Source organism: Chiloscyllium plagiosum, chromosome 6 (assembly GCF_004010195.1).
Source record: "Chiloscyllium plagiosum isolate BGI_BamShark_2017 chromosome 6, ASM401019v2, whole genome shotgun sequence".
NCBI classification, from domain to species: Eukaryota; Metazoa; Chordata; class Chondrichthyes; order Orectolobiformes; family Hemiscylliidae; genus Chiloscyllium; species Chiloscyllium plagiosum.
In genome coordinates, this window is record NC_057715.1 from 71,288,129 (window position 1) to 71,313,447 (window position 25,319).

The 25,319-nt window shown below is 37.5% G+C and overlaps 1 protein-coding gene across 2 annotated transcripts in view; it reads right to left on the minus strand.

Annotated features, from left to right (window-relative positions):
* Positions 1–568: 568 nt before the first annotated feature.
* pdgfd (platelet derived growth factor d) overlaps positions 569–25,319 on the minus strand; it is a 177,378-nt gene continuing 152,627 nt past the window's right edge. For both annotated transcript variants that reach the window (XM_043691812.1, XM_043691811.1), the window contains exons 6-7: positions 20,287–20,501; positions 569–2,788 (exon numbers count right to left, since the gene is read on the minus strand). In XM_043691812.1, the coding sequence (XP_043547747.1) occupies positions 2,657–2,788; positions 20,287–20,501 (347 nt within the window). In that variant the 3' untranslated portion in view covers positions 569–2,656. The remainder of the gene's footprint in view (positions 2,789–20,286; positions 20,502–25,319) is intronic.

Here is a 25,319-nt window from a genome sequence, read left to right on the forward strand (position 1 = left end):
AGTTCTGAAGGCTCCAACTGGTTAGAGTTTTTCACTGGACTGAACATGGAATCAAGAGGAGCAGGGGTTTTCCTGCCAAGTTCAAATTAAGATGACACATACTGACAGTCACCATGAATCTTCACGACTCCTCACTTCCCTGTCTCAGGTCAGCTGTTATCTCAGCCAGCTTATTAGTATTTCTCAATGAGATCGGCTGATCAACTTTCTTTGATCTTGCTGTCATCCTCATTACACAAGTGTTGAACCTGCTACTCCAGTATTTCATCTTACTGGACTAAAGTTCATTTTCTAGGCTTTTCTTCCAAAAGCTATCTGCCTCCCAGGTCTAGCTGCCTTTCACAGAAAGGAACTCCTGAGTGGTGATGACAAAGCAGTTCACTGCCTAGTGTATCTTGTATTATTAGTTGTGGGAGACATTTCAGTGACACAAAACATGCATAAAGGCTCAAAAGAACATCCTTTTTGAAAATTCATGTTAAATGCCAGCTTTCTCTTTATCCTAACTGCATTGCTTGGTAAAGCTTTTACTAATTATGGAAAATTGTCCAGGAAACAGCTTAGCAAATAAAGTTGAAAGTTTTAGTTTATTTTATAACAAAAAATAATCCTCTACAATTCCCTTTCTCAAGCAATCTTTACATTCCATCAAGACAAAGAGCACATCATAATTCTAATTATAATAATACATACAAAAAAAATTAAAATAAGCTGTTTGAAATGCTATATATATATTTAAAAATAAGTTGCATTAAAGTATAAGAACTGCACTTTAGGAAATTGTGTTCTTATTATACAAGAGCAACATCAATATCCCAGGATCCTGCAGAATTTTTCTAAAGACCATTAATCCTTGCAGTACTGAAAGAATACTGTAGCACAGCATATTACTAAACAACCCATAGGAAAACAAATGATGTCTAATCTTAAGAAAAAACAAATATCATCTTAAGAAAATCACTTTTTGTTTCTTATTTATTAACTTCTAAACGTGAATATGAATGAAAAATCTCAGTAAAAGGTGCTTTTGGATATGAATTTGAAAGATAATATTGCATTAATTTATAAGGTGCAGACAGCTTCATAGGTACATGATCAGGCAGTAAGCTTGCATGTGAATTCTTTCTGTGCAACCGACTCCATTAACCAACTAATTTGTAATTACAGTGCTCAAAGTTGAACAAAAGTTTTCACCATTAATTCTAAAAACTTTGCGTGATTCTAAATGGAACAGTCAAAGTTCAATAGATTTTAAAGTTACTCATAATGGAGTCATTTCAAAGTCTTTGAATTTTACAGGATTTTCAAATATGATAGTCTGTCACTGCCAGAAAGAAATATTGTTTTTATTAAAAAAAACATTGCTTCTCCACATAGTATGCCTTAAAGGTAATTGGCATTAACAATGGCGAGTCACTGTTGTTGTGAGCACAAAATGGCATAACTGCTACTTATTATATATCACAACCATTAAAATGGATGTAAGTACTGACCTTATAAAGTAGCTAAATTGTTTGCTTCCCTCAGATTAAGATTTGAGTTGAACAGGTGAGACATAAAGACGTGGTGCCTTTAATGGACAATCATTGATTTGGATGTCTATTACTTGAAGACTATTGTAATTATAAATGAGAATAGAAAATATTAGACTAATTATATTTTCCTACAATGGAATGAAACGGAATGATTTCAATTTAAAACATTTTGCTTCAAGCATTGTTTCATATAGTTATTAGCCACATTGGAGTGTATTCTATTGATCCACGAGGCATTCACTCCTTCTAATGATGGATATTCTTCAGATTTATAAAAAAAACTTGAAGATCAAGGTATGTTTTACAATCAGGCCTCTTTGAACCATGGTATATTGCCAGTACTTTAATTAAAACAAACTTCATTTAAAGAAACAGGCTTTACCTTTTACGAAGATGATTGTGAAAGTAAATCATCATGTGTTACACTATGTATTACAAAATGAAACAAAAGTGATGTAACAAACAATAACAAAAAATTAGTTTCCTTGGACAACAATAAATGAAAGACTTGTATGATATTTCAGTAGACTTGCAAAGGGTTGGAAGAAAAGCATTTAAATATCATTTACATGAAAGTAATTGAAAGAAATCCAAGCATTAACAAACATTGCCTGAGAAACTCTTTAACCCTAAATAAACTTAAAATAGCGCTTTGCTTAAAGCAGTTTCACATTTAATCTGAAATAGTTGTTAAAATGTGAAACTTTCAAGGTGCTTCTGAAAACAGCAAAGCCATATCTGTGGTTAACTTCCTTCTGCAATATTCAATAATTACTCTATCCAAAAACATTGCTTTATGATTGACATGCTCTCAGACTTCAATCCAATAAACTGATCGAGATGATATTCTGAACATTAAAAAAAGTTGAAGATTGTCTTTGCATTAAAGCTGGGTCGAATTAATAAAACTCAGTTTTATAATGTTCTGACTACAATAAGCAAGGCATTATGAAGAAAGTCTGGCTGACACAATGCTAGTTAAAGAATATATTCAAGCGTAGCACTTGATTACTTGCTGTAATGTTGAAAAATAGCATCTGCCAACAATCATCTGTACACAAATGCAATTTTGTTAAAAATAAAGGTCCTTAACAGCCTCTATCAGCAATCCAGTTCATAATTTATCGAGGTGGCCTGGAACTGCAGATGCAGTCACAGCGTTCATGATGCTCCAATTGGATGTTGACAAGGCCCATGTTCTTGTTTCTGCCCCTCCTGCGTGTTTGACCCGGCTCAGGAATAAATCTCAACACCTGAAATAAAATCATACGGACTTTCAGTAAATACAACTGTTTGATTGCTTTAACATATTCATGAGAAATATTAATCCTTACAGTGAAAGACTACAAAGGTAAATATTAAACATACAAAATTGAAAATAAAGTCATATTCTATTCATGGCTAATCTGATTTGTCAATCACCCCTTTTACCCCCTTGCTTAACAAGAATATATTCTTCTCCAGCTTAAAAATATTCTCACACTGCTTCCACTGCCTTTTTAGGATAAAAGGGTTCGAAAAGACTTTTAACACTGATAGAAAAGAGTATTCTCATCCCTGCGCTAAATAGGCTACTTCTTATTTTTAAACAATGACCCTAATTATAGATCATCCCACAACAGGAAAATCCTTTCCACAACCATTCTGTCAAGACCCTTCAGATTCTCAAATACTTCTGTCATATCACCTTTTGTTGTTCTAAAGTCTTGTGGATGCAAGCTTATCTTGTCCTTTCCTTTCCTCACACGATATCACATTCCTGGTGAGTCTATTAAACCTTCTCTCAATTGCTTCCATGCACTTGCATTATTCCATGAATAAGGTGACCAACACAAGGTCCAGAGGTTGGTCTCACCAGTACATTGCATGCCTTAAGTATAACCCCCCACCTTTTATTATAAAATTACCCTTGCAATAAATGTTAACATTCTACTAAATTTCCTAATAACTTGTTAAACCTGCATGCCAATCTTTTATAATTCATGCACTAGGGACCTCAGATCCCTCTAACTCTCAGAGTACAGCATTCCCTCACCACATTTAGATAACATACTTCTTTTTATTCTTTCAGCTAAAATGGACAGTTCCATATTTCCAATGTTATATTCCATTTGCTACATTATTGAGCATTCACTTTCTACATCCTTTTGTAGCTCCCTTATGCAATTTTCACAATTTACTTTCCTAATATTCTTGTGTCATCAGCAAATTTAGCAACAATACCTTTGGTCCCTTCTTACAGAGAGGGAACTGGGTTGAATGCTTGAAAAGAGCATGCGAGGAGAGCAGTCTGAGAGACAGAAAACAGCACAAGAGTGGAGTCTGAACAGGGAGCTTTATCCTGTAGTTGGCTCTTAGTTTTGGTACAGGGTGAATATTAATTGGTGAGTACTTGTATGTTTCTGTACTATTTCTTGTATGTTTCCTCCAAAAGTCCAAAGATGTGCTGATTGGAGGATTGGCCGTGCTAAATAGTTCATAGTGTGCAGGTTAGATGGATTTCCCTTGGGAAATGTAGGGTTATGGGGATGGTGTAGGTCTGGGTGGGATGCTCTTTGGTGGGTGGATGTGAGTTTGATGGGCTGAATGGCCTGCTTCACACTGTAGGGATTTTATGATGGGAATGAAATTGAACAGGCTGCTCACTGAAAGGAAATCAGGCAATGGACAGCTAATTTAAACATGAAAAGGCCCTTTGCATTAATCTCCCCAACAAGTGAAGCAGCTACCAGATCAGTATTGATACCCTTCTTGTGCCTCTATTTCAGCATCTAGTTGTTTACCCAATATTCTATACCCTATCTGGAAATTCAATGTTTGAAAAGAGTAGACCTTGTGTGAATAAAGAAAATTGCTGATCGCTATCCTAAATTTGTTTTTCAGACACTTAAAACTTTTTTCCCCTTGATCAGATTACATAATTTAAATAACATATTACAAAAAGGGTTTAGAAAAGATTTACAAAGCTGCTGCCAGGCTTGGAGGGTTTGAGCTATAGAGAGAGACTGAATAGGCTGGGGTCATTTTCCTTGGAGCATCAAGCATCAAAGTCTGAAGGGTGACCTCATAGAGGTTTATAAAATCATGAGGGGCATTGATTGGTTGAATCATCAATGTCTTTTCCCCAGGGTTTTGGAGTCCAAAATCAGAGGACATAGGCTTAAGGTGAGAGAGGAGAGATTTAAAAAGGACCTAAGGGGCAACGTTTTCATGCAGAGGGTGGTGCATGTATGGAATGAACTGCCAGATGAAGAGATGGAGGTTGGTACAATTACAACATTTAAAAGGCATCTGGATATGTATATGATTAGGAAGGATTTAGAGGAATATGGGCAAAATGCTGGCAAATGAGACTAGTTTAATTTACAAAACACACAACACCAGATTATAGTCCAACAGGTTTATTTGGAAGCATTAGCACAATTACCTGATGAAGGAGCACCACTCCAAAAGTTACTGCTTCCAAAAGAACCTTTTGGACTATAACCTGATGTTGTGTGATTTTTAACTTTGTCCACCCCAGGCCAACACCGGCTTTTCCAAATCATAGTTTAATTTAGGGTATCTGGTTGGCATGGATGAGATGGACCAAAGGGTCTGTTTCCGTGCTGGACATTGCCATGGTTCTATGTTGCATGAATAACACCCTTAAATATCTTGTGTTCCTCTAAGACACAACCTACATCCTCATTGAAATTTGCAAATGTAACTGCTTCTCCTCTTCCTGTGAACAGAATGTATGTACTACATCACAATAATAAAATGAAGCGTCTAATTAATGCCCATTGGCATTATTTCATAGTTATAGCATCAGAGAGGTCTATACCACAGAAAAAAAGGCCCTTTGACCTATCGAGTCCACACTAGAAAACTATGAACTATTATAATCCCATTTTCCAGTACTTGGTCCATAGCTGTGTATGCCTTAGCATTGCAAACATACATCTAAGTACTTATTGAGGGTTTCTGCCTTGACCACTCTTGTAAGTAGTGAGCTCCAGATTGCCACTACCCTCTGGGTGGAAACCATTTTCCTTACACCCCCTCTAAACCTTTCGCCCTGACCTTAAATCTATGTTGTTAGCCATTGGTCCCTCCACCAAGAGAATTGTTCCTTCCTGTAAACTCTGTCTATGCCCCTCATAATTTTATGCATCGTATCTTGATCCCCTCAATCTCCTCTGCTCCAAGGAGAACAACCCTGATTCATCCAATCTCTCTTCCCAGGTAAAACTCTCCAGCCCAGGCAGCATTCTGGTAAACTTCTCCTTCTCCAGTGCAATCACATCCCTCCTATAATGTGGATTCTAGAACTGCACATAATACTCTAGTTGTGCCCTAACCAACATTTTACACAGTTCCAGAATAACTTCCTGGCTCTTAAACTCTATGCCTCAATTAATTAAAGCATCTATCCCATATGCTTTCTTTACCACTTCATCTACTGTCCATTATCTTAAGGGACCAGTGGACAAACTCACCTAGGTCTCTCTGATCCTCGAGGCTTCCCAGGATCCTACCATTCATCATATAATCTCTTGCCTTGTTTGTCTTTCCCAAGTGAATCACCTCATACTTATCTGGATTGAATTCCATTTGACACCGATTAGGGAGTCTGAGCAGTCCACCTACATCCTTCTTTAATCTAAAGCTACCCTCCTGACTATTTACCATCCCAGCAATTTTCATACCATCCACAAACTTACTGATCCATTCTCCTACATGTAAGTCTAAATCATTTACATATACTGTATCACAAACAGCAAGGGCTCCAACACTGATCCCCATGGAACCCAGCTGGACCCAGTCTTTCAGTCACAAAACAGCTCAACCATTACCCTTTGTATCCTGCCTCTCAGTGAATTCTGGATCCAATTAGCCAAATTTTAAGCCTGCCAGACCACTCGGAGCCTCCTCTCTAACTATGCTAATTTCTTTAAATGTATCACTGTTCTTTTCCTTGATTTCTACACCCCCATTGACCCTCTCATTTGTGAACACTGACACAAAATATTCATAAAGAACCCTATCTACATCCTCTGGCAACATGCACAAATTAACAATGTGGCCCTTAATGGATCCTACTCTTTTCTTGGTTATCCTTTTAGCTTTAACGTACTTGTAAAATAACAAGATTTTTGTTTATTTTACCTACATTATACCTTATTTTTGTTCTCCTAATTTCCTTTATAAATTTCTCCTTGCACATTCTCCTGTTGTTTTGAGCACTTGATATGTGCCATAAGCCTCCCTTTTTTTCTTTATCCAGTCCTGGAAATCTCTCAATGTCCAAAGTTTAATTGATTTAATGGTCCCACCCTTTATCTTTATTGAAACAAACAGGGCTGGGTTAATTGTCACATGGTTGGCATGGACAAGTTGGGCCAAAGGCCCTGTTTCCATGTTGTAAACCTTTGTGACTCTATGTTGGCCATACAGGGGCATATTTCCTTCTTGCATACATCTCACTGCTTCATTATAGATTTACCTAAAAACATCTGCTCCCAGTCCACTCTGGCCAAATCATACTTGATCTTATTAAAATCAGCCTTCCCTGGTTTCAAACTTTGATTTCAGGCTCATCCTTGACCTGAAATGTCTAAAGCCTTCCTTCCTACACAACTTCTCAGCTATATATTCATCTGGGCTAGACTCCAATTTTTACACTCACTGGAATATGTCAACAGAAGTGATCCAGAGATTACTCCCATTTAAAAATCTATTTCTTAGCTCCCTAAATTCTGTGGTGTTCTCTATAAATCCTGCTGTACATTTGGTGATGATGGCAAAAATCTAAGAGAAATTGAATTATCACATATTCCATCATATTCCTAGGGTTTCAACTTGTTTTCTGATAGAATTACAGTAGAATATTGAGGAACCCATGTGGAAATTCTACCTGTACACTTAATAGATTGTGTAAATCTTAGAAGGCCTGAGAGTGCAAGGCCGATACCAGTGCGATCAACTGAATGTAAGTAAACACATATAAAGAGTTTGAAGGTCAAGGAAAGGATAATATCTATACCCACTGCAACCTATTCTGGAATGTTGTTTTCTTGTTTACAAAAAAGCCTAGAGAGAAGTTCAGGCACAAATTCTCAAAGTGCCATGAGCTATATAACATTGAGACACAATGTATGATTAATAAAGTACTATAGACAAAGCTTTATCATCATCGTGGAGGAGCGAGGTGTTGATTCAACCTTAAGTCATCTGTTTCCGAACTAACCTGACAAATAATGCAGATTGTAATACTGCAGCTGAAGCTAAACTATCACATAACTATTTGGGAAGATTTCAATAGTCTTGCAAATTAAGTCACAATGAAGGAAAGGTCACGTAAAGACACTGCCATCAAGAAACCATGTCACCATGGCATTAATTATAGTTTCTGCTGTTTTACAGATCTGTTTCTAGTGCAAGTGATGAATGAAGTACAATAGATAAGGGTCACAGGACTTGAAATGTTAACTGTGCTTCTTTTGCACAAATGCTACCAGATTTGTAGATATTCTCCAGCACTTTCTGTTTGTGTACAATAGGTTAGGGTTGTCCATTTTGCACTTTTGAATCTCATTTCATATGGGCAGTTTTATTTAATATAAAACTTAAAAGTTGAATATATACAAACATGTAATGACCTTAATTAGACATATCTGCTGAAAATGAACTTAATAAACAAAGCTCAAATAACAATATGATTCATGCAATTTGGGGAATGTATAAATAAGAACATGAAGTGCTTATAAATAGTGCATTCATTTATCCAGCTGGACAATTTGAAAACATTCCACATTGCACATAGTTACAGAAGAATTTCAAGAATGTCAAACAAATGTGAGTGGATGGCTTTGTTGAGTTATGGCCAATTTAAGTCAACAAACATGTTTACTAAATCTTATTGATGCTTCATGTGTTATGACGGCTTGGAGATTGTACAAGTGTTCTTTCTCTGAATTCTTTGAGGGCTGCTAATGACCAAAGAAATTCACATTGGTGAACACAATACCAGACAATACTATTATCATTAGAAAAGTATGCTTCAGTGACTTTGTATGGCAATCAGATGTTGTCTGTTAATTGTGGTCCTATCTAGTGTATGTAAGTTATGTATTTCACAGGTATTTATGTTGCTGTTGGATATGTACTGAGACACAGAGTTACTTAAACCAAGTGCATGGGTACTAAGTGGAGAGCTAATTCTTTTTCGGCACTTTTAGAGGTACTAGAGGTACTTTAACACAGATTTCAACACTTGTACACATACATCTGAAAAGCTTTTTCTTAAATGAAAAAAAGAATTGATTTAATTGTCACATTTCTCCCCTTGCCATTTCAATGCAAGGAAGCAGTGCATGACCCAGCTGCTACAATGCAATAAGAATTGAGATTACTTGTTCAAGTTCAGAGGTATGGAGGAAATGAAACACCAGAAATTATACTGGGGGAAGGTTTCAGTGTACCATATATTTTTAAAAAAAGCAAAGTTGTTTGTCAATTAAAGGTTTAAGATTTTTTGAAATAAATATTTGCATATAGGAAACCTTTTGTGCTACTTAAGATAGTGCACAATTATACTACCCAATAATTTCGCAGCTTTACGTAAATTACATGTTTCTGTGCATCAAATTATTTATGTCTATATAATTAAGACCAACAAAGCTACTGTCTAAATGTGGTTGAAGTTATGAGGCTAAACTAGCTTGCTGCCTATGGGCACTCTAAACGTTAAAATACTAATGGCCCATTTTCTGTGAAATTAAGTGGTGCAGAGTCCAGAGATTCTGTGGAATGAACAAAATGCATTTGTACACACTTCTTATTACTTTCATATTTTAATTCTTGTTTTGTACAGAGTAGTTCGAAATTGTTAAAAGATTCATTGGTTGATTAATAATTTGACATGACACAAACTGAGAGGAGAAAGTGAGGTCTGCAGATGCTGGAGATCAAAGTTGAAACTTTATTGCTGGAACAGCACAGCAGGTCAGGCAGCATCAAGGGAACAGGAGATTCGACGTTTCGGGCACAGGCCCTTCTTCATGACACAAACTGAACACTCCACCAATAGTTGCAATTATTATAATAGATGTTGATAAAGTTTTGTTTTAGCATGCAGGTCAGCATATTGCATGAAAATTGTCAAAAACATTTATTTTCTTGTATTCAAAGTTCAGTTGTGTCAGATAAAAATGTCAATGGCTGGAACGTGTGATCTCAGTTTTTATACTAACATAGATTGAGAAAATGATAACTAAATTGTTGGTCATTATGAGATCAATGTACTTACGTTGTTAAAATTAACTGAAATGGCAAAGCTAAACAACATCCAGGATTGGACTGATAAATTGCAAATGCTATTCACACCACACATAAGTGCCAGATGATGACCATCTCCAAAAACAGAGAATTCAATCATCTCCTCTCAACATTCAAGAAACTGAACTAGACTAGTCATATAAATGCTCTGAATACAAGAGTAGGTTGGAGGCCAGGAATTCTGTAACAACTAACTCACCTCCTGACTCCCCGGTGCCTCCACCAAGCACAAGTTAGGAATGCAAGGAAACACTCCTACATGCCTGCACGAGTGCAATTTCAACAATATGTGAGAAACTTGACAACACCCAGAACAAAGCAGCCTGCTAGAATGGCACCTTTAATATATACTCACGTCAACACTGACACAGTAACAGCAATGTATACAACGAACAAGATGTAATGGAGCAACTATCACAGGCTCCTTTAATAGCAACTTCGAAACCACAAATTCTGACCATTATAAAGGATGCAGGTAGCAAATACATGGGGACACAGTCACATGTGAGGTCTGCTCCTAGGCATACACTATCCTGATATGAAACTATATGGAAGTTCCTTTACTGTCAAAATAGGATCAAAATCCTGGAAATCCATTCCCAAAAGCCCTGCGGATGTCCCTACACTACAAAGGCTGTAGTATTTCAAGAAGGCAACACACCATTTGGGCAGTAAATGCTGCTCTAACAATAAACATTTTTTTAAAAATCATTTAAAAGACAGGAATATTTTATGTAGTGATTTGCAAACCTCAGAACCAAAAATTTTTTTTATCAATTCATTCATATATGTAAAACAGGGAATGTAATAGCTAATTACCAAAAATCAAGGTCCATAAACAGAAATAAATAATGACAAAATAACCCCTTTATGAAAAGTTTGTTAAAGAACAAATGTTGGCAAGGGCACAGAGAAGAACTCACTTGGTCTTTGAGTAATACCATAAAATATTTCATCCGAGATAGAAGATGAAAACTTGTACACCAATTATAGCATTACACCACAACAGTCCCTCCATACTGCATTGAAGTATCAGTCTATATTATGAACGGGACTCTCTGGAGGGGAGTTTGAGCCTATACCTTTCTGACTCAGAAGTTAACAGTACTACCACTGAGCCATAGCTTCATAGATTACAAACTAGAACTCTTAAGAACTATTGTGAACAGTCATGCTAACCCTGTTGGTAAGCCAGGATAATAGGGGGAGTTAACTTTCTGAATTAATCCTATCCTCAATCACCTAACTGTTCATTGAATTTTTGATATGTTGAAAATTGAATTTCTTTCAGTCTCTTGTATTTAGGGTTTTGCTATTCTGATCTGTAATCACCATCTTTCACATAGATGTTAGACCTTTATATAGATTTTCTAGACAGCTACTTTACATTCTTCTTGCATGATTCAGCAGACCTGGAGAACTATTTCTGAGTACTTTGACAATGTATTTTTTATATTAAATCCAGTAGGTAATAAAAGTCTGATTTAGATCATTGGTGCTAACGAGATAATTATTTTCATTTTCCAAATAACTGAATTGATTGTAGGAAGCCAAATCTGGCTCTGATTTGTATTTAATGATATTATTTGATTCCAAGCTGTTCAATTAAAGAGAGTTAAATGTTTCTGTTGGTAAGACAGTTATCAAACGAATAGAGAGACAATAATGTCTAAAGGAGGTCTGATGGCACAAAGCTCTTGAACACTGCCAGTATCATGTCTTATTCTAGCCAATTTGTTAAAGGTTTAGTACTCACCAAAAATTTTAAATAATGATAATTTATTCTTGCTTCTCACAGCAACTAAACTAAAAGTTGTTAATTTTCATTCACAATATCACATTTATAAAATCACAACTAGAATCCTGTCTGACAAATTTATAAGGGTTTTTCAAGCAAGTCTCAACCAGAGTGGATACAGGGGAACTGTAGTTTTGCTATATTTAGAATTCCAGAAATGTTCAGTAAGATAGTTCACAAAGGGTTACATCATAAGAAAAGAGTCTACAGTGTTGGAGGTAGTATATTGTCCTGAATAGATAATTGACTAACAGGCAGGAAACAACTAGGAGGATAAGGGCTTCTTTTTCAGACTGGTGACCTGTAACCAGTGGGGTTCCATAGGGATCCACACGAGGACTGCATAGGTTTACAATATATATTAATGATTTGGAGGAAGGAAGTGAATGTACTATAGTCAAAGTTGCAAATGACAGGAAAATAGCGGAAAGGCAGTTTATGAGACAGATACAGTTAACAGATAGATATTGATAGGTTAAAAAAGTGGGCAAAAAGTTGGCAAATGGAATATATTATGAGAAAATATGAAGTTGTTCATTTTGGAAGGAAGAACAAAAGAATAAGTGTATTATTTAAGTGACGCAAAACTGCCAAAAGTTGTAACACAAGGGGTTGTGGGGGGAATTAAGAGTCATAGAATTGTACAGCATAGAAACAGACCATTCGGTCCAACTTGTCCATGCTTACCACATATCCTTTATAAATCTGGTCCCATTTGCCAGCATTTGGCCCATATCCCTCCAAACCCTTCATATTCATGTGCCCATCCAGAGGCCATTTAAATGTTGTATCAGTAATTGTAAGTAATTTTATCAGCCTCCACCATTTCTTCTGGCAGCTCATTCAATATACGCACCATCCTCTATGTGAAAAAGTTGCCCCTTAGGTCCCTTTTAAATTTTTCCTCTCTCACCTTAAACTTATGCCTTTTAGTTTTGGACTCACTTACCCTCGGAAAACAACCTTGGCTATTCACCCTATCCATGCCCCTCATGATTTTATAAACCTCTGTACCATCACTTCTCAGCCTCTGATGTTTCAGAGAAAATAGTCCAAGTCTATTCAGCCTCTCCCTGTTGCTCAAACCCTCCAACCCTAGCAACATCCTTGTTAATCGTTTTTGCCCACTTTCAAATTTAATAGCATCTTTCCTATAGCAAGGAAACCACAACTGAATGCAGTATTCCAAAAGTGGCCTAAACAATATCCTGTACAGCCACAACATGACCTCCCAACTCCTATACTCAATACACTGATCAATAAAGGCAAAGGTACCAAACACTTTCTTTAACACCCTGTCTACTTGTGACTCCACCTTCAAGGAACTGTTTGTACCCAGATCACAGAAAACTAGTTCACAGATGCAGCAGGTAATCAAGAAGGTGAATGGAATGTTGGCATTTATTTCAAGGGTTTGGTTTATAAGAGTAGGGAAGCCTTCCTGCAACTGTACAAGGTCCTAGTGAGACCACAGCTAGACTATGGTGAGCAGTTTTGGTCTCCTTATTTAATTAAAGATGTCATTTGATTGGACGTAGTTCAGAGGAGGTTCTCTAGGATGAGCAAAGGTTAACAGATTGGTACTGTACTCACTATAATTTAGAAGAATGACAGGTCATCTCATTAAAATGTATAGAATTCTTTAGGGACTTGACAGGGTGGATGCTGAGAGGATGTTTTCTCTTATGGGAAAATTCCAACCAGACGGCATAGTTTCAGAATAAAGAGAAGTCAATTTAAGAAGGAAATGAAGAAGAATTTCTTCTTTCACAGGACTGAGAATCTTTGGAAGTCCTTGCCATGGAGTGGTATGGGGCAGAGTCCTTGTGTCTATTTAAGGCTGAGATACACAGATTTTTGATCAGTCAGGGAATCAAGGCTTATGGAAAAGGGCAGGAAAGAGGATGTGAAGTGTGTGCCAGATCAGCTGTAATCCTATTGAATGGTGGAGCAGGCTCAAGGGTCTGAATGGCCTACTCCTGTTTCGATTCCTTATGGTCTTATTGCTATCAACCTATTCCAGATCAATTAAACTATGATGATGAAGGCAATATTTCACAATGTTTGAATAATCTCTGAAATGATTATTTTAAATTTAAGAAAAAAGGGAGAGTATGCTCATGATATACCTTTTAGTTGGTTGAATCACTTGATGTAAACTGCACTCTGAAAGGGATCATAAATGTAGTTATAGGGCCGTAGAGTCTTACAGCATGGAAACGGGCCCTTCAGCCCAACTCATCTATGCTGACCAGGCTTCCTAAACTGAACTCATCCCATTTTCCTGCACAATATGGCCCAAATTCCTCTAAACCTTTCCTATCCATGTGCCTGTCCAAATGTCTTTTAAATGTTGTCATTGTACTCAATTCTACCACTTCCTCTGGCAGTTCATTTCATAGACGCACCACCCTCTGTGTGAGAACGTTGCCCCTCGGGTCTCTTTTAAGTCTCTCCCATCTCATCTTAAACCTATGTTGTCAAGTTTTGGACTCCCGTACCCTGGGAAAAGGGCCCTAGCTATTCACTTTATCTATGAACCTCATGACTTTATAAACCTCCATAAGGTCACCACTCACTAGTTCATGCGTCTTTTCATATACTCAGAATATAAAGTAGTTTCCAAACTGTACATCAGGAATATCAAAACCTTCTTTCAACTGAATGCCTTCCAAATTCATTATGCATAAATAGCTTACAGCTTAACAAAAAGGGCTTTGATTGATCAGGACTAAGGCTGACGCAATAACTGCTGTCTTTCCAGATTTTAAAATTAATTTACTCTGTCTGAGCTGTTTCATAATTCAAGAATAATTGGCCTCATGAGTGACTGTAGATCCTCATATTAAAAGTTAAGCTTTAAAAGCTGCAGTTGGGCTTCCAAGTGAAATGAAATACAAAAGAAAAGCAGCCTCTGGTTCGAATTTTTATTCTTCAACTTCACAGTAATTCATGAATATAAATTAGTTTAGAGGTTTACTATGGTCCTGATATGATTAGATCTATGAGAACTATTTATGGACAGCATTTGATGTTTCAAAATAAGAATTCAAGGATTTTGTCAGTCAATGAGATTGCAAGGATATAGCATAGCCATTAAAGAACTAGAATTCTCAAGCAGAAATGTATATTTAGCAAATGTTGCAATGCATTGTCTCCACAATTTTTGACTTCTTACTGAAAGACAATTGAAGCAAAGAACATTATCATCCACTTGTATGTCTGTGTGACTTTCAATGTCAAAGAGAGGCCCATTTCAAAGTTGTGACCTAAATGTCCTGATCTTGAGTGTTTCTTCAGGTACATGCCTGCAATGCTAATGACTTAAAATTGTTAAAGGAAGAACCAATCTTCTAATTTATGAAAAGAAGGCAACAGTGCTGTAGCTGAGATCTTATTCATCAAGTGCACCTCACTCTGCTGTTTCTTGAGTCTGAACTCAAGTTGGAGCATGCTCACTGCTGAGAGATTATTAGTTGGATAATGTGAATGTATCATATTCATGACTAAACATAACTGTGAATGAGATTTGAATTAAATTAATGCACCAATTCCTTGCAAGTTGCTTTGGTGCAAGGATTTACTTACAAATAAGAAGTCTTGATTTAAATTTGAGGAAAATTAGTGTAAGCTCTTATTCTGCAACTTTAAACTATTTTATTTAACATATTCACTTTAAATCAAATCATAAAATGTCTTTAAAATAACTTTATGAAAATATGCTTGATCCATATAAGACTAATCGTCTTTGTTTATATTTTGTATCACAAACTTGTTATAATCCATATCTAAAATATTGTGCAATTTGGTAATATTGAATACAAAGAATGATTTTTTTTATATAATAGCCAGTTATATAGAGATATTGTTTACGACTCGAAGTGATAGAGGGCAGTGTTCTTCAGAGCATTGGATAATACTTACTGATACTAAAGAAGGTGTTTATTTGAAGTTTGAATCACTGATACTAATATAACCAATCTGCATGTTTGAGAAAATACTTATATTTTAGCATGAAGACATAATTAGTTTGATGCAGCCATTTCATATATAAAGAAGATGTAAAAAGGAATATGACAAGATCTTCATTTAAAGATGTGTTGGTTCAATTTTTCTCAGTTTTCCAGATTTTTATGTACTGCGCACTAAATTGGTTAGAAACATCAGCAATTGTAGGAAATGTTCCCTGCGATATGGTGAGTATGGATAAAATGAAACTCAAAGTTCACCTTCTCCTATGTAACAGCTTCCTGTACAGGTACAGATAATAAGAGCAAAGATGTATTCCTCTCAAGATTCACATGTACCTTCATTATAAGACACGCTCCTATAGTCATATCTGAAGTAAGTACTGGAAGAAGGAATAAAGCCATATGTGCATTCATAGCTAAAGACATGCCTTTACAAATGTGTGTAGAAATGCAGCCCAAATACAATATTGCTTGTACTACATTGAGAATTGTTGCTAAATGTGTTATTGATATTGTGATGCGATACAAGAAGGTAATGTTTTTCAGCTGCAGTGCTCATTCGCCTGAGAATTCACCCAGACCAGATGGACTACACTTGAGTTCTGAAGGAGATAGCTGAGGAGACCGTACAGGCATTGGTGGTGATCTTTCATGAATCATTGGAGTTAAGGAGGATCCTAGAGCTAATGTAACACCCCTGTTTAAGAAGGGAGGGAGGCAGAAACAGGAAACTATAGGGTGGTTAGTCTGACCTCCGTCACTGGTGAGATTTTAGCATCCATTACTAAGGATGAGATTGCAGAGTACTTGGAAGTGTATAGTAAAATAGGGCTGAGACAGCACAGCTTTGTCAAGGGGAGGTCACGCCTGACAAATCTGTTAGAATTCTTTGAGGAGGTAATGAGCAAGTTAGACAAAGAAGAACCAGTGGATGTGATCTATTTGGATTTTAGAAGGCCTCTGATAAGGCATTGCACAGGAGGCTGCTAAACAAGATTCCATGATATTAGGAGCAAGGTGCAATGGATAGAGGATTGACTGACTGATAGAAGGCAGGGAGTGGCGATAAATGGGTCTTTTTCACTTTGGCAGCCAGTGGTTAGTAGAGTTGTCAGGGTTCCATGTTGGGGCCACACTTATTCACATTATTTGAGTAACTACAGATGGTGGCGATTTGAAACAAAAAATGGAAATTGCTCAGCAGGTCTGGTAGCATCTATGAAAAGAAAATACAGTTAACATCTTGAAATGAATGACCCTCCTTCACAACTTCTTCAGGACTCTAAACATTAACTCTGAACTCTGTTCACAGATGTTGCCAGACTTGCTGAGTTCTCCAGCAATTTCTGTTTTAGTTTGTTTGAGTAACAGCATTTTACCTTTAAGTTGGGCACTTTGCAGTTTTCTGGACTCAACATTGAGTCTAACAGAGATAGGAAACAGGAAAGGCTGGTGAAAGGATTATAATGGAGTTATCAGGGATCTGTATTGGGACCTTGGCTTTTTCTGATAGATAAACTCATGGACTCCTAAATGATTTAGTGTGCAGGGGACAATTTCAAAATTAGCAGATATAAAGTGTGAGAAGGACAGTGTAGGACTTCAAAAGGACATTGTCAAGTGGTGGAATGGACTGATTTATAGCAGATTACATTTAATGCAGAGACACTTGAGGTGATGCACTTTGGTACAAAGAACATGGAGACACCATAAAACAAAGGTCATCATTATTCAAAAGCCTGGGCAGGAGCAGAGAGATCTGGATTAATATAGACTCAGATGTTTCAAGCACAGAGGAGGCTATTCACCCCACTGTCATCATTTCAGTCAACAAAGATTTACAACACTAATCTAATTTTTAGTCTCTTGGTCTATAGCCCTGGAGGTGATGGAAATGCAAATGAATATCTAAATACAGGCATTTCTGGTATAAAGTGATGGCTGTGTTCCTGTGCAACCTCACGCGATGGAAAATTGTGCAGCAGAAGATCACTATAGAAAATCACTATACCTGTTTGTACTATCCAAACAGTGTCCACTATTCACAGCCAATTTACATGGATGAAACATGGGTTATAGCAGAAATTCCTGTCGTATTTACATGTTACGAGAGTTTCTGACTCAACCACTCTTTCAGACAGTGGGTTCAAGACTCCTATCCCAATAATATTTCTCACCAATATTATTGTGACATGGTGGCATAGGGGTTTAGCACTGTTGCCTCACAACATCAAGGACCGGGGTTTGATTGCACTCTTGGATGACTGTGGAGTTTATATGTTCTCCCCATGTTTGCATGGGTTTCCTCTCCCAGTCCAAAGATATGCAGGTTAGGTAGATTGGCCATGTTAAATTGCCCTGTAGTGTCAAGGGACGTGTATGCTAGGTGGGCTAGACATGGGAAATGCAGGGGTACAGGGACAGGGTGGGTTTGTGGGGGGGGGGGGGGGGGTGGGGGGGGTGCTTGTCAGAAGATTGGGGCAGACTTGATTGGCTGAATGGCCTCTTCCTGCACTGTGGGAAGTCTGTGCCTTAGCCTTCAACCTCTTACTCAAGTTTATGCTCCTGATTATTGACCCCTCCACTAATGGGAGAAGTGCTTTCTTATTTACCTTGTGTGTACCCCTCATAATCTTATACATCTCTACCCGGTCCCTTCTCAACCTTCACTGCTGTAAGGGAAACAAATCTATTCAATCTTTCCTCAGGTCCTCATGCACATCAACGTCTTGATAAACTTCCTCTGTGTCTTCACTAGTGCAACCACATCCTTCAAATAATGTGGTGACTATTTCAGCCATGAAGAGAAGCTGGATAGGCTCGTGTTATTTTCTTTAGAGCTGAGAATGCTGAGAGGCGGCTGGGATTGAGATGTATAAGATTATGAGAGGCACGGACAAGGTGAATAGGAAGCAGCTATTTCTCTTAGCTGAAGAGCCAATAACAAGAGGGTATAACTTTAAGGTGAAGGACAAGAGGTATGGGAAGAGAAAAGTTCTTCTGGATGGAGTTTAATGATTTTGCTCCCTCACTACCTTGGACACTGAAATTATTCCAAATAATATTTAGGTAGTTAAAATCCACAGCTATTATTGTCTTATTATTCTTACATTTCTGCAAAATTTGAGTCCAGATTTGATCCTCTATCACTGCTTGACTGTTCGGGGCCTGTGGTATACTTGCTCAACTCGAGCACTGTGTTATAGTGCTGAGTGCCACACTTTAGCAAGGATGTCTTTGAGAGTGCACAGTAAAGGTTTATGAGAATGATTCCAGGCATGAGAGACTTCGGTTATGAGGATAGACTAGAGAGATTGGGACTGTTTACCTTGAAGAGGAGAAACATAAGAGGAGGCTTGACTGATATTTTTGAAATCATGAGGGCTCCAGACAGACTGGATAGGGAGAAACTGTGCCCACAAGTAAACAGATCAACAACCAGAGGACATATTTTTGAAGTGTTTTACAAGAGTTGCAAACAAGAGGTAAGAGAAAATCATTTCCCCAGAGACTAGTTATGGTCTGGAATGCATTGCCTGGAAATGAGGTGGAGGCATGTTCAATTGATATATTCAAGCAGATATTAAATTATTATTTAAATAAAAACAACGTGCACAGTTATGTTAAAAAGGTAAGAGACTGACACAAAATCAAAATGCTCTGGGAACTGGTGCAGACATGAAGGGTTCAAAGATCACCTTCTGCAAGGTGAACAATGTCAGATCCTAATCTTTGTGTAAACTATTGCATCGCAGCTATAGCAGGTGATTTTCCTGTTTTCCACCTCCAACATCTTTAGTCGCATCATCTTTTTTATTTAACATATTTTCACTTGTACCATCATCCACATAGTTTTTAACATCTATTTCTCCTCCCTTACAAGTTATTTGACTTTCCCTATTGTTCATGCCTCCCCTATCCCATCCTCTCTACTTGTATAAAATCTGCACATTTAACTCAGATGCCAAGTAATGTTGGCTGGGCTATTACAGGATGTCAGGAAATATGGAGAGGGTAGGAGGACGGGGTGGGGTGGGTCCCGTCTAGCAGGCTGGGGAGACTTGCAGCTATGATTTGGAAGTCTCCTGATCAGGGACTTGTGCATGGAGGGACACCCCCAGCAGCAATGGCCACCCTTGTTGACCATGTGCCCCTGCTCTCACAGACCCTTTCCCTTCCTCGCACTTCCTCTGCTGGTCTTGGTGGCTTTGACCCCACTTCCCTTAGTTCCTGAGCAGCATCCATGATGGAACATTCCCAGTGGTTGCCCCAGCACCGACAGTTTACCAGCCCTGCAATTGGCCAGCAGGACTTGGAGGCCGAATCTCCTCCCTTAAAGGGATGAGTCACTCAGGTTGCCAGACAGTAATTACCTGGTCAGGGTAAAATCTGATTGGGGATCCCAACAATAACCAAGGTGACATCGCCCCCAACAATCAGGCATGTGGACTGGACCACCAATACCTCATTAGTCATTACTCGGTTCACAGATGCTACCTGACTTGCTGAATATTTTTCACATTTTGATTTTGGTTTAGCTATTTGCACCAGAATATTATAGCTCCAACTGAAAGCTATTGGAGCTGATGTACATCTGAAGATTCCTGGAACCATTATATTATATCATAATTTCAATTAAGGATAATTTAATTACAAATACCTCGTGATATTTCATAATGCTTTTGGCTGGCATGCAGTTGCAGGACCGCCAGTGTTCAGTACCGCAGGCACAGTTACCCCCACAACGTTGAACAAGGAGGCAGCGAGGGAAGAAGACTGCATTCGTCTGCTTAAGCTCTTCTCGAAGGTTAACAGAGTAGTTTCGTGGAGTACAGCTGTAGCGTTTAACGTCATTATTCATTCTGTTCAGGTCAGCTATAAAAGAAGATTTAAAGAAAATAAGTTCTTCTTTGCTATTAGACATGTCATCAGTGCTTGCTTTCTGGGTTCAGAAAGTGTTCATTGATAACATTTGCAAGCTTTTCAGACTTGTAAAACCAAATAATTTTTCCTGGCAAGCACATCATAATTTAATTCTATTATTTCAGCTATTATGTTAAACTGTTTATTATGCTATTACATTTCTTTTGTATCAAACTGTACAATGATCATTTAAACTTATGGATCATATATAATACACTATATTCAAAAACTATTATCCAACCCCAAGATCATTCTATTAGTTCTGCTCTAGGTATTTATTCTACTCATGATTAAAACCTGCTTTGTACCTGGTACAAAAATACTGCAAGCACATATTAATGTATTCCCCTTATACCAATCATAATATGTACAGTATAAATTTAAAACAAGGTGTGGTATTTTTATAAAGTGTATCCTTTTGGGCTGTAGGCCCTGCTTAAAGCACTTTGTAAATCTTAAATGGGTTTCAGCAAATAACAATGATTTCAGCTACTAATTACGCAGGCATTTACAAATAAAAATAGTTACTGTTATTATCTTACCACTGCTGTGAAATCTAGTTTCACTCTTATTGTGTTTGGCAGTAATTCAGTGTAACATGCAAGAAAATAAGAAAGTATAAAATCTGTAAAGGCTAATCATACAATAGTATAGGAAGACAAACCATGAAAGAATTTGGATCACTCTGAAATATCTCCAATTATTTTATGCAAATAAAATGATGGTGCTGTGAACAGGCATCAATCTAGCTAAGCAATTGTCAAAACTTATCAGGCTACCAGGCTGAAAATAATAAACTTATGTTTTGTTCTTTCATGGGACGTGACTGTCATTGACAAGGTGCTACCCATCATAAATTGCCATTGACAAGGAGGTGGTGAATTGTCTTCTTAAAATGCTGCAGTCCATCTGATACGGGAGCACTTTTAGTGCTGTTAGGAAGGGAGTTATAGAATTTTGACTTAGCAACTATGAAGGAACAGTGATACAATTCCAAGTCAGGATGATTTGGGTCTTGGGCGGGAACCTGAAGGTGGTGGTGTTCCCACATATCTACTGGCATTGTTCTTCTGGGTGGTGCAGGGCATAAGTTTGGAAGGTGCATTTGAAGGCTTAGTGAATTGCTGCAATGCATTTGTAGTGTGTTGTTGCATGTCAATACTGGATGTTCTGGGTGCCACGCAAGCAGGCTGCTTTCATCTGGATGGTATTGAGTTTCTTGAATGTTGCACCCATGTAGGCAAGTGCAGAGTACTCCATTACACTCCTGACTTTGTGAATGGTGGACAGACCTCCGGGAGCAAAGAGGTGAGTTACCTTAGAATTCCTAGACCTATTCTTGTAGCCACAATATTTATATGGCTGGACCAGTTCAATCCCTGGTCATAATCCCTTGGGTTGACAGGATTTTAGTAATAATAATGCCACTGAATATTAAAGGGAAAGGTTAGATTCTCTCTTGTTGGAGATAACTATTGCTGGCATTTATATAACACCACATACCGCTTGACATCTTGCCCATGTCTTGCTGCATGTGGACCTGAACTGCTTCAGTGTCTGAGGCATTGAAAATCATTCTGATCCTTATGCAAATGATTATTGCACACATATTTGTAACAATATAGTGGAAGTAAGATATTTGATGAAGCAGCAGAAAATATCTGGGTCTCAGGTACTACCCTGCTTGCAGCAATGTCCTGGGACTAAAATGATGGGTCTTCAATAACCATAAGCATCTTTGTTAGTCTTGAGAAGGATTCTAACCTGTGGAGAGTTTTCCCCTGATTTCAACTACTAGAGTTCCATGATGCAATGTTTAGTCAAGTTCTGCAATAATGTCAATGGCAGCCACTCTCACCTCATCTTGAGTGTTCAACTCTTTTATCAACGTTTGGACCAAAGCTGTAACGAGGTAAGAGTCAAGGCAAAACTCAAACTGAGCAGCTTATTGTTGGGTAAGAGCTGCCTGATATCACTGATGACCACACCTTCCATCATTTTAGGGGTGAATTGGGAGTTGATCGATGAGAGGGTAATTGTTGTGGTCAGATTTGTCTTGCTTTTTGCACAGGGTGTATATGGGCAACTTTCCACAATGCTGGGTAAATGTCAATGCAATGGACCAGCTGGTCGAGGAGTGTGCACAATTCTGGAGCAAAAGTCTTTCGCACTAGATTAAGATGCTGGCAGGCCTCAGTGCCAATGCAACTTCCAGAATTTTTACAATTACTTCACATTACATGGAGTGAACTAAACTGCATGATGACTGGCAACTGTGATATTGGAGATCTCAAGATGAAAGGGAACAAATTAAGACATGTATATTACCACAAATCAAAACAGCTCAAATAACCATTACATATGCAAACTACATATCAACTTAAAACCTTCAAATAGTATTTTATTAGTTCGTAATATGTTCAGATTAATAGACTTAGGATTCAAGCCAATTCTTCAGAACAAGAACCATTTGAGTCAGAAGCACTGTTTGTTCAATTATTCAAGTTTCTACAGTACTGTGATTTATTACTGATTACAATATGATGTATTTTGTAACATTGATAAAACTAGTTATATACCTAAAGCAATTTTTAGATAAATACAATTGTTTTAAGTTGTGCTTATAATTAATGAGCCAATGAAAGTCAGGCACTTAAGACTTTTGTCTATTTTAGCTATTTTGTCTATTCACAACTCAGATTTAATTGTCATTTGTACTAAATAGAGTATTACAGACTATACAGAATTGTAAATGTGTAACAATAATGAATTTAAACCAGTATTCATGAAATTGTTGTTGGCATTATTGATGAGTCTTTGTTGGATTAATTGCAGTCCAAAGAAGATCTGATTCAAGAGATAGCCATTTAGAAGTAACAGAGACCAATTCTAAGGGTAAAAAGTTAAGTTTGGCACAAGTCATCTTCAGAATCCATTTCTTACGGCACAGAACCAAAAGGGCATGTCACAAGCCAATGCAATGGACAGAACAAACCCCAGACAGTAAAAATCCTTGCTAATGCTATCGAGTGAATAAGCCTCATGTGGCGCAAACAGTGCCTAACTATTAAAAGCAAATACTTTTATTGTAAAACCACAAAGTCACTTTCAGAAAATGTGATGAAGCAGAATACAGCCACAGAAAAGCCAAAGACCAAAGAAATGCCCACATGGAGATAGAAAGTTGAACAATTTGAGCGGAGGATAAACACAAAATGCTTTCTGGGCGAGTCAGTGACCCAGATGAAACATTTGGGATTGCTGACATATGTATCAAAATGCATGTCAGAAAATCTAAGTTAGACTCACATGCAAATATTGCAGTATTATCAGATAGTGCACCTTTGTTGACATAATATTGTTTACCCAACATAACCTCAACTATATGGTGCACAGGCACTTTAGTTAGTATTAATAAACATGCTCAAAGCAATTCTCCAACATAGGGGCCATCAAATACCAATGGAAAAAAAATATGCACTTCAGACCAGGAACACTCAGTCCTCAGTAAAAAGGCCTGTAATGTATTGACCTCAATCTTATTCAGTAGGAAGAGGTTAAAGAATAAACCAGGAGTTAAAGGAAAAGCCTGTCACAGAACAGATGGTGGAAGAGTTTACAGTTCTCTGCAAGCTCATGGTGGTACCTAAACATTATGTAATATCCCTGGGGATAAATATTATTATTGTTTCATTTTGGTCAGATAGAAAGGTGTAACCACACTTGGTTGTTGGAAATGGGCTACACAAAGAAGAGACAAGCAATGTCTAAAAATTCAAGAATTGACAAAGAAAAGAAGTCTGCTCAGATAGGGGGTGAGATTAAAGGTCTTCCAGAGAACTTCAAACTGTCAGGAAGAGAGTCTAATACAACTACTTTCTAACCAACAAAATATCTTCTACACAACAAAACTATCTGAGTCTGAGTCTGGAGAAAAAGCATTCAGGGAGAATAGTGAAATGTAATGATATAAATAAATGTATAACAATAATTTCAGAATTAGTTGGAAAAATGATCCATCTTGGTGGAGAGAGTCTGGATGGGTTAATACTCGAGTACAATAAGCACCATCTATTGTGATGATGTCACAAGGACCTGGTGGGAAAGCAGAGAAGGGCCTTGTGGGAGATAGAACTAAGGCTAGATCCTATAGTCTTTGAAGCAATGCATAATCTTCTCTTATAACTGTACATAATTGCAGACATACAATCAACTATGTCTTGTTTACTCTATGACTTTTCTTACCAGACCGCAAGGTGGCTACCCTTACACATATTAGAACAAGTAGGCCCCTAAAGAACCTACACATTTAGAAAATACAGATAGCAGCACACGCAGTACAGTGCTACCTCAAATTCATATTAAAAATGTGAGATCAACATCACAATGAATTTCATTATCACAGAACTATGCTTCTTTCTGTGTTATTACAGCTTGTGCGAGCGCGAAGCACATTTAAGTGTCTGGAATTGTGGTTTTGTACTTGTGAAAAAATACAGAAACACAGATACTATGAATAGCTGTGAGGTAAGAATGTCATGGTGAGTTGGTGAATACCAGGGTGCAGGAGTAAGGGATTTAGCAAATCAGTAGATTATTTCTGTATCAGTTGAAGCACTCTGACCAAAATATTGTTGGCAGCCACAAATGGTTTCCTTTAGCTTGACATGACATGACTGGGATAACCGCATAATACATCTACAAGAAAATAACTAAAAGAAAAAAAAAACAAAGGCAACATCAACATATCCAAAATTAGACAAAAAACAA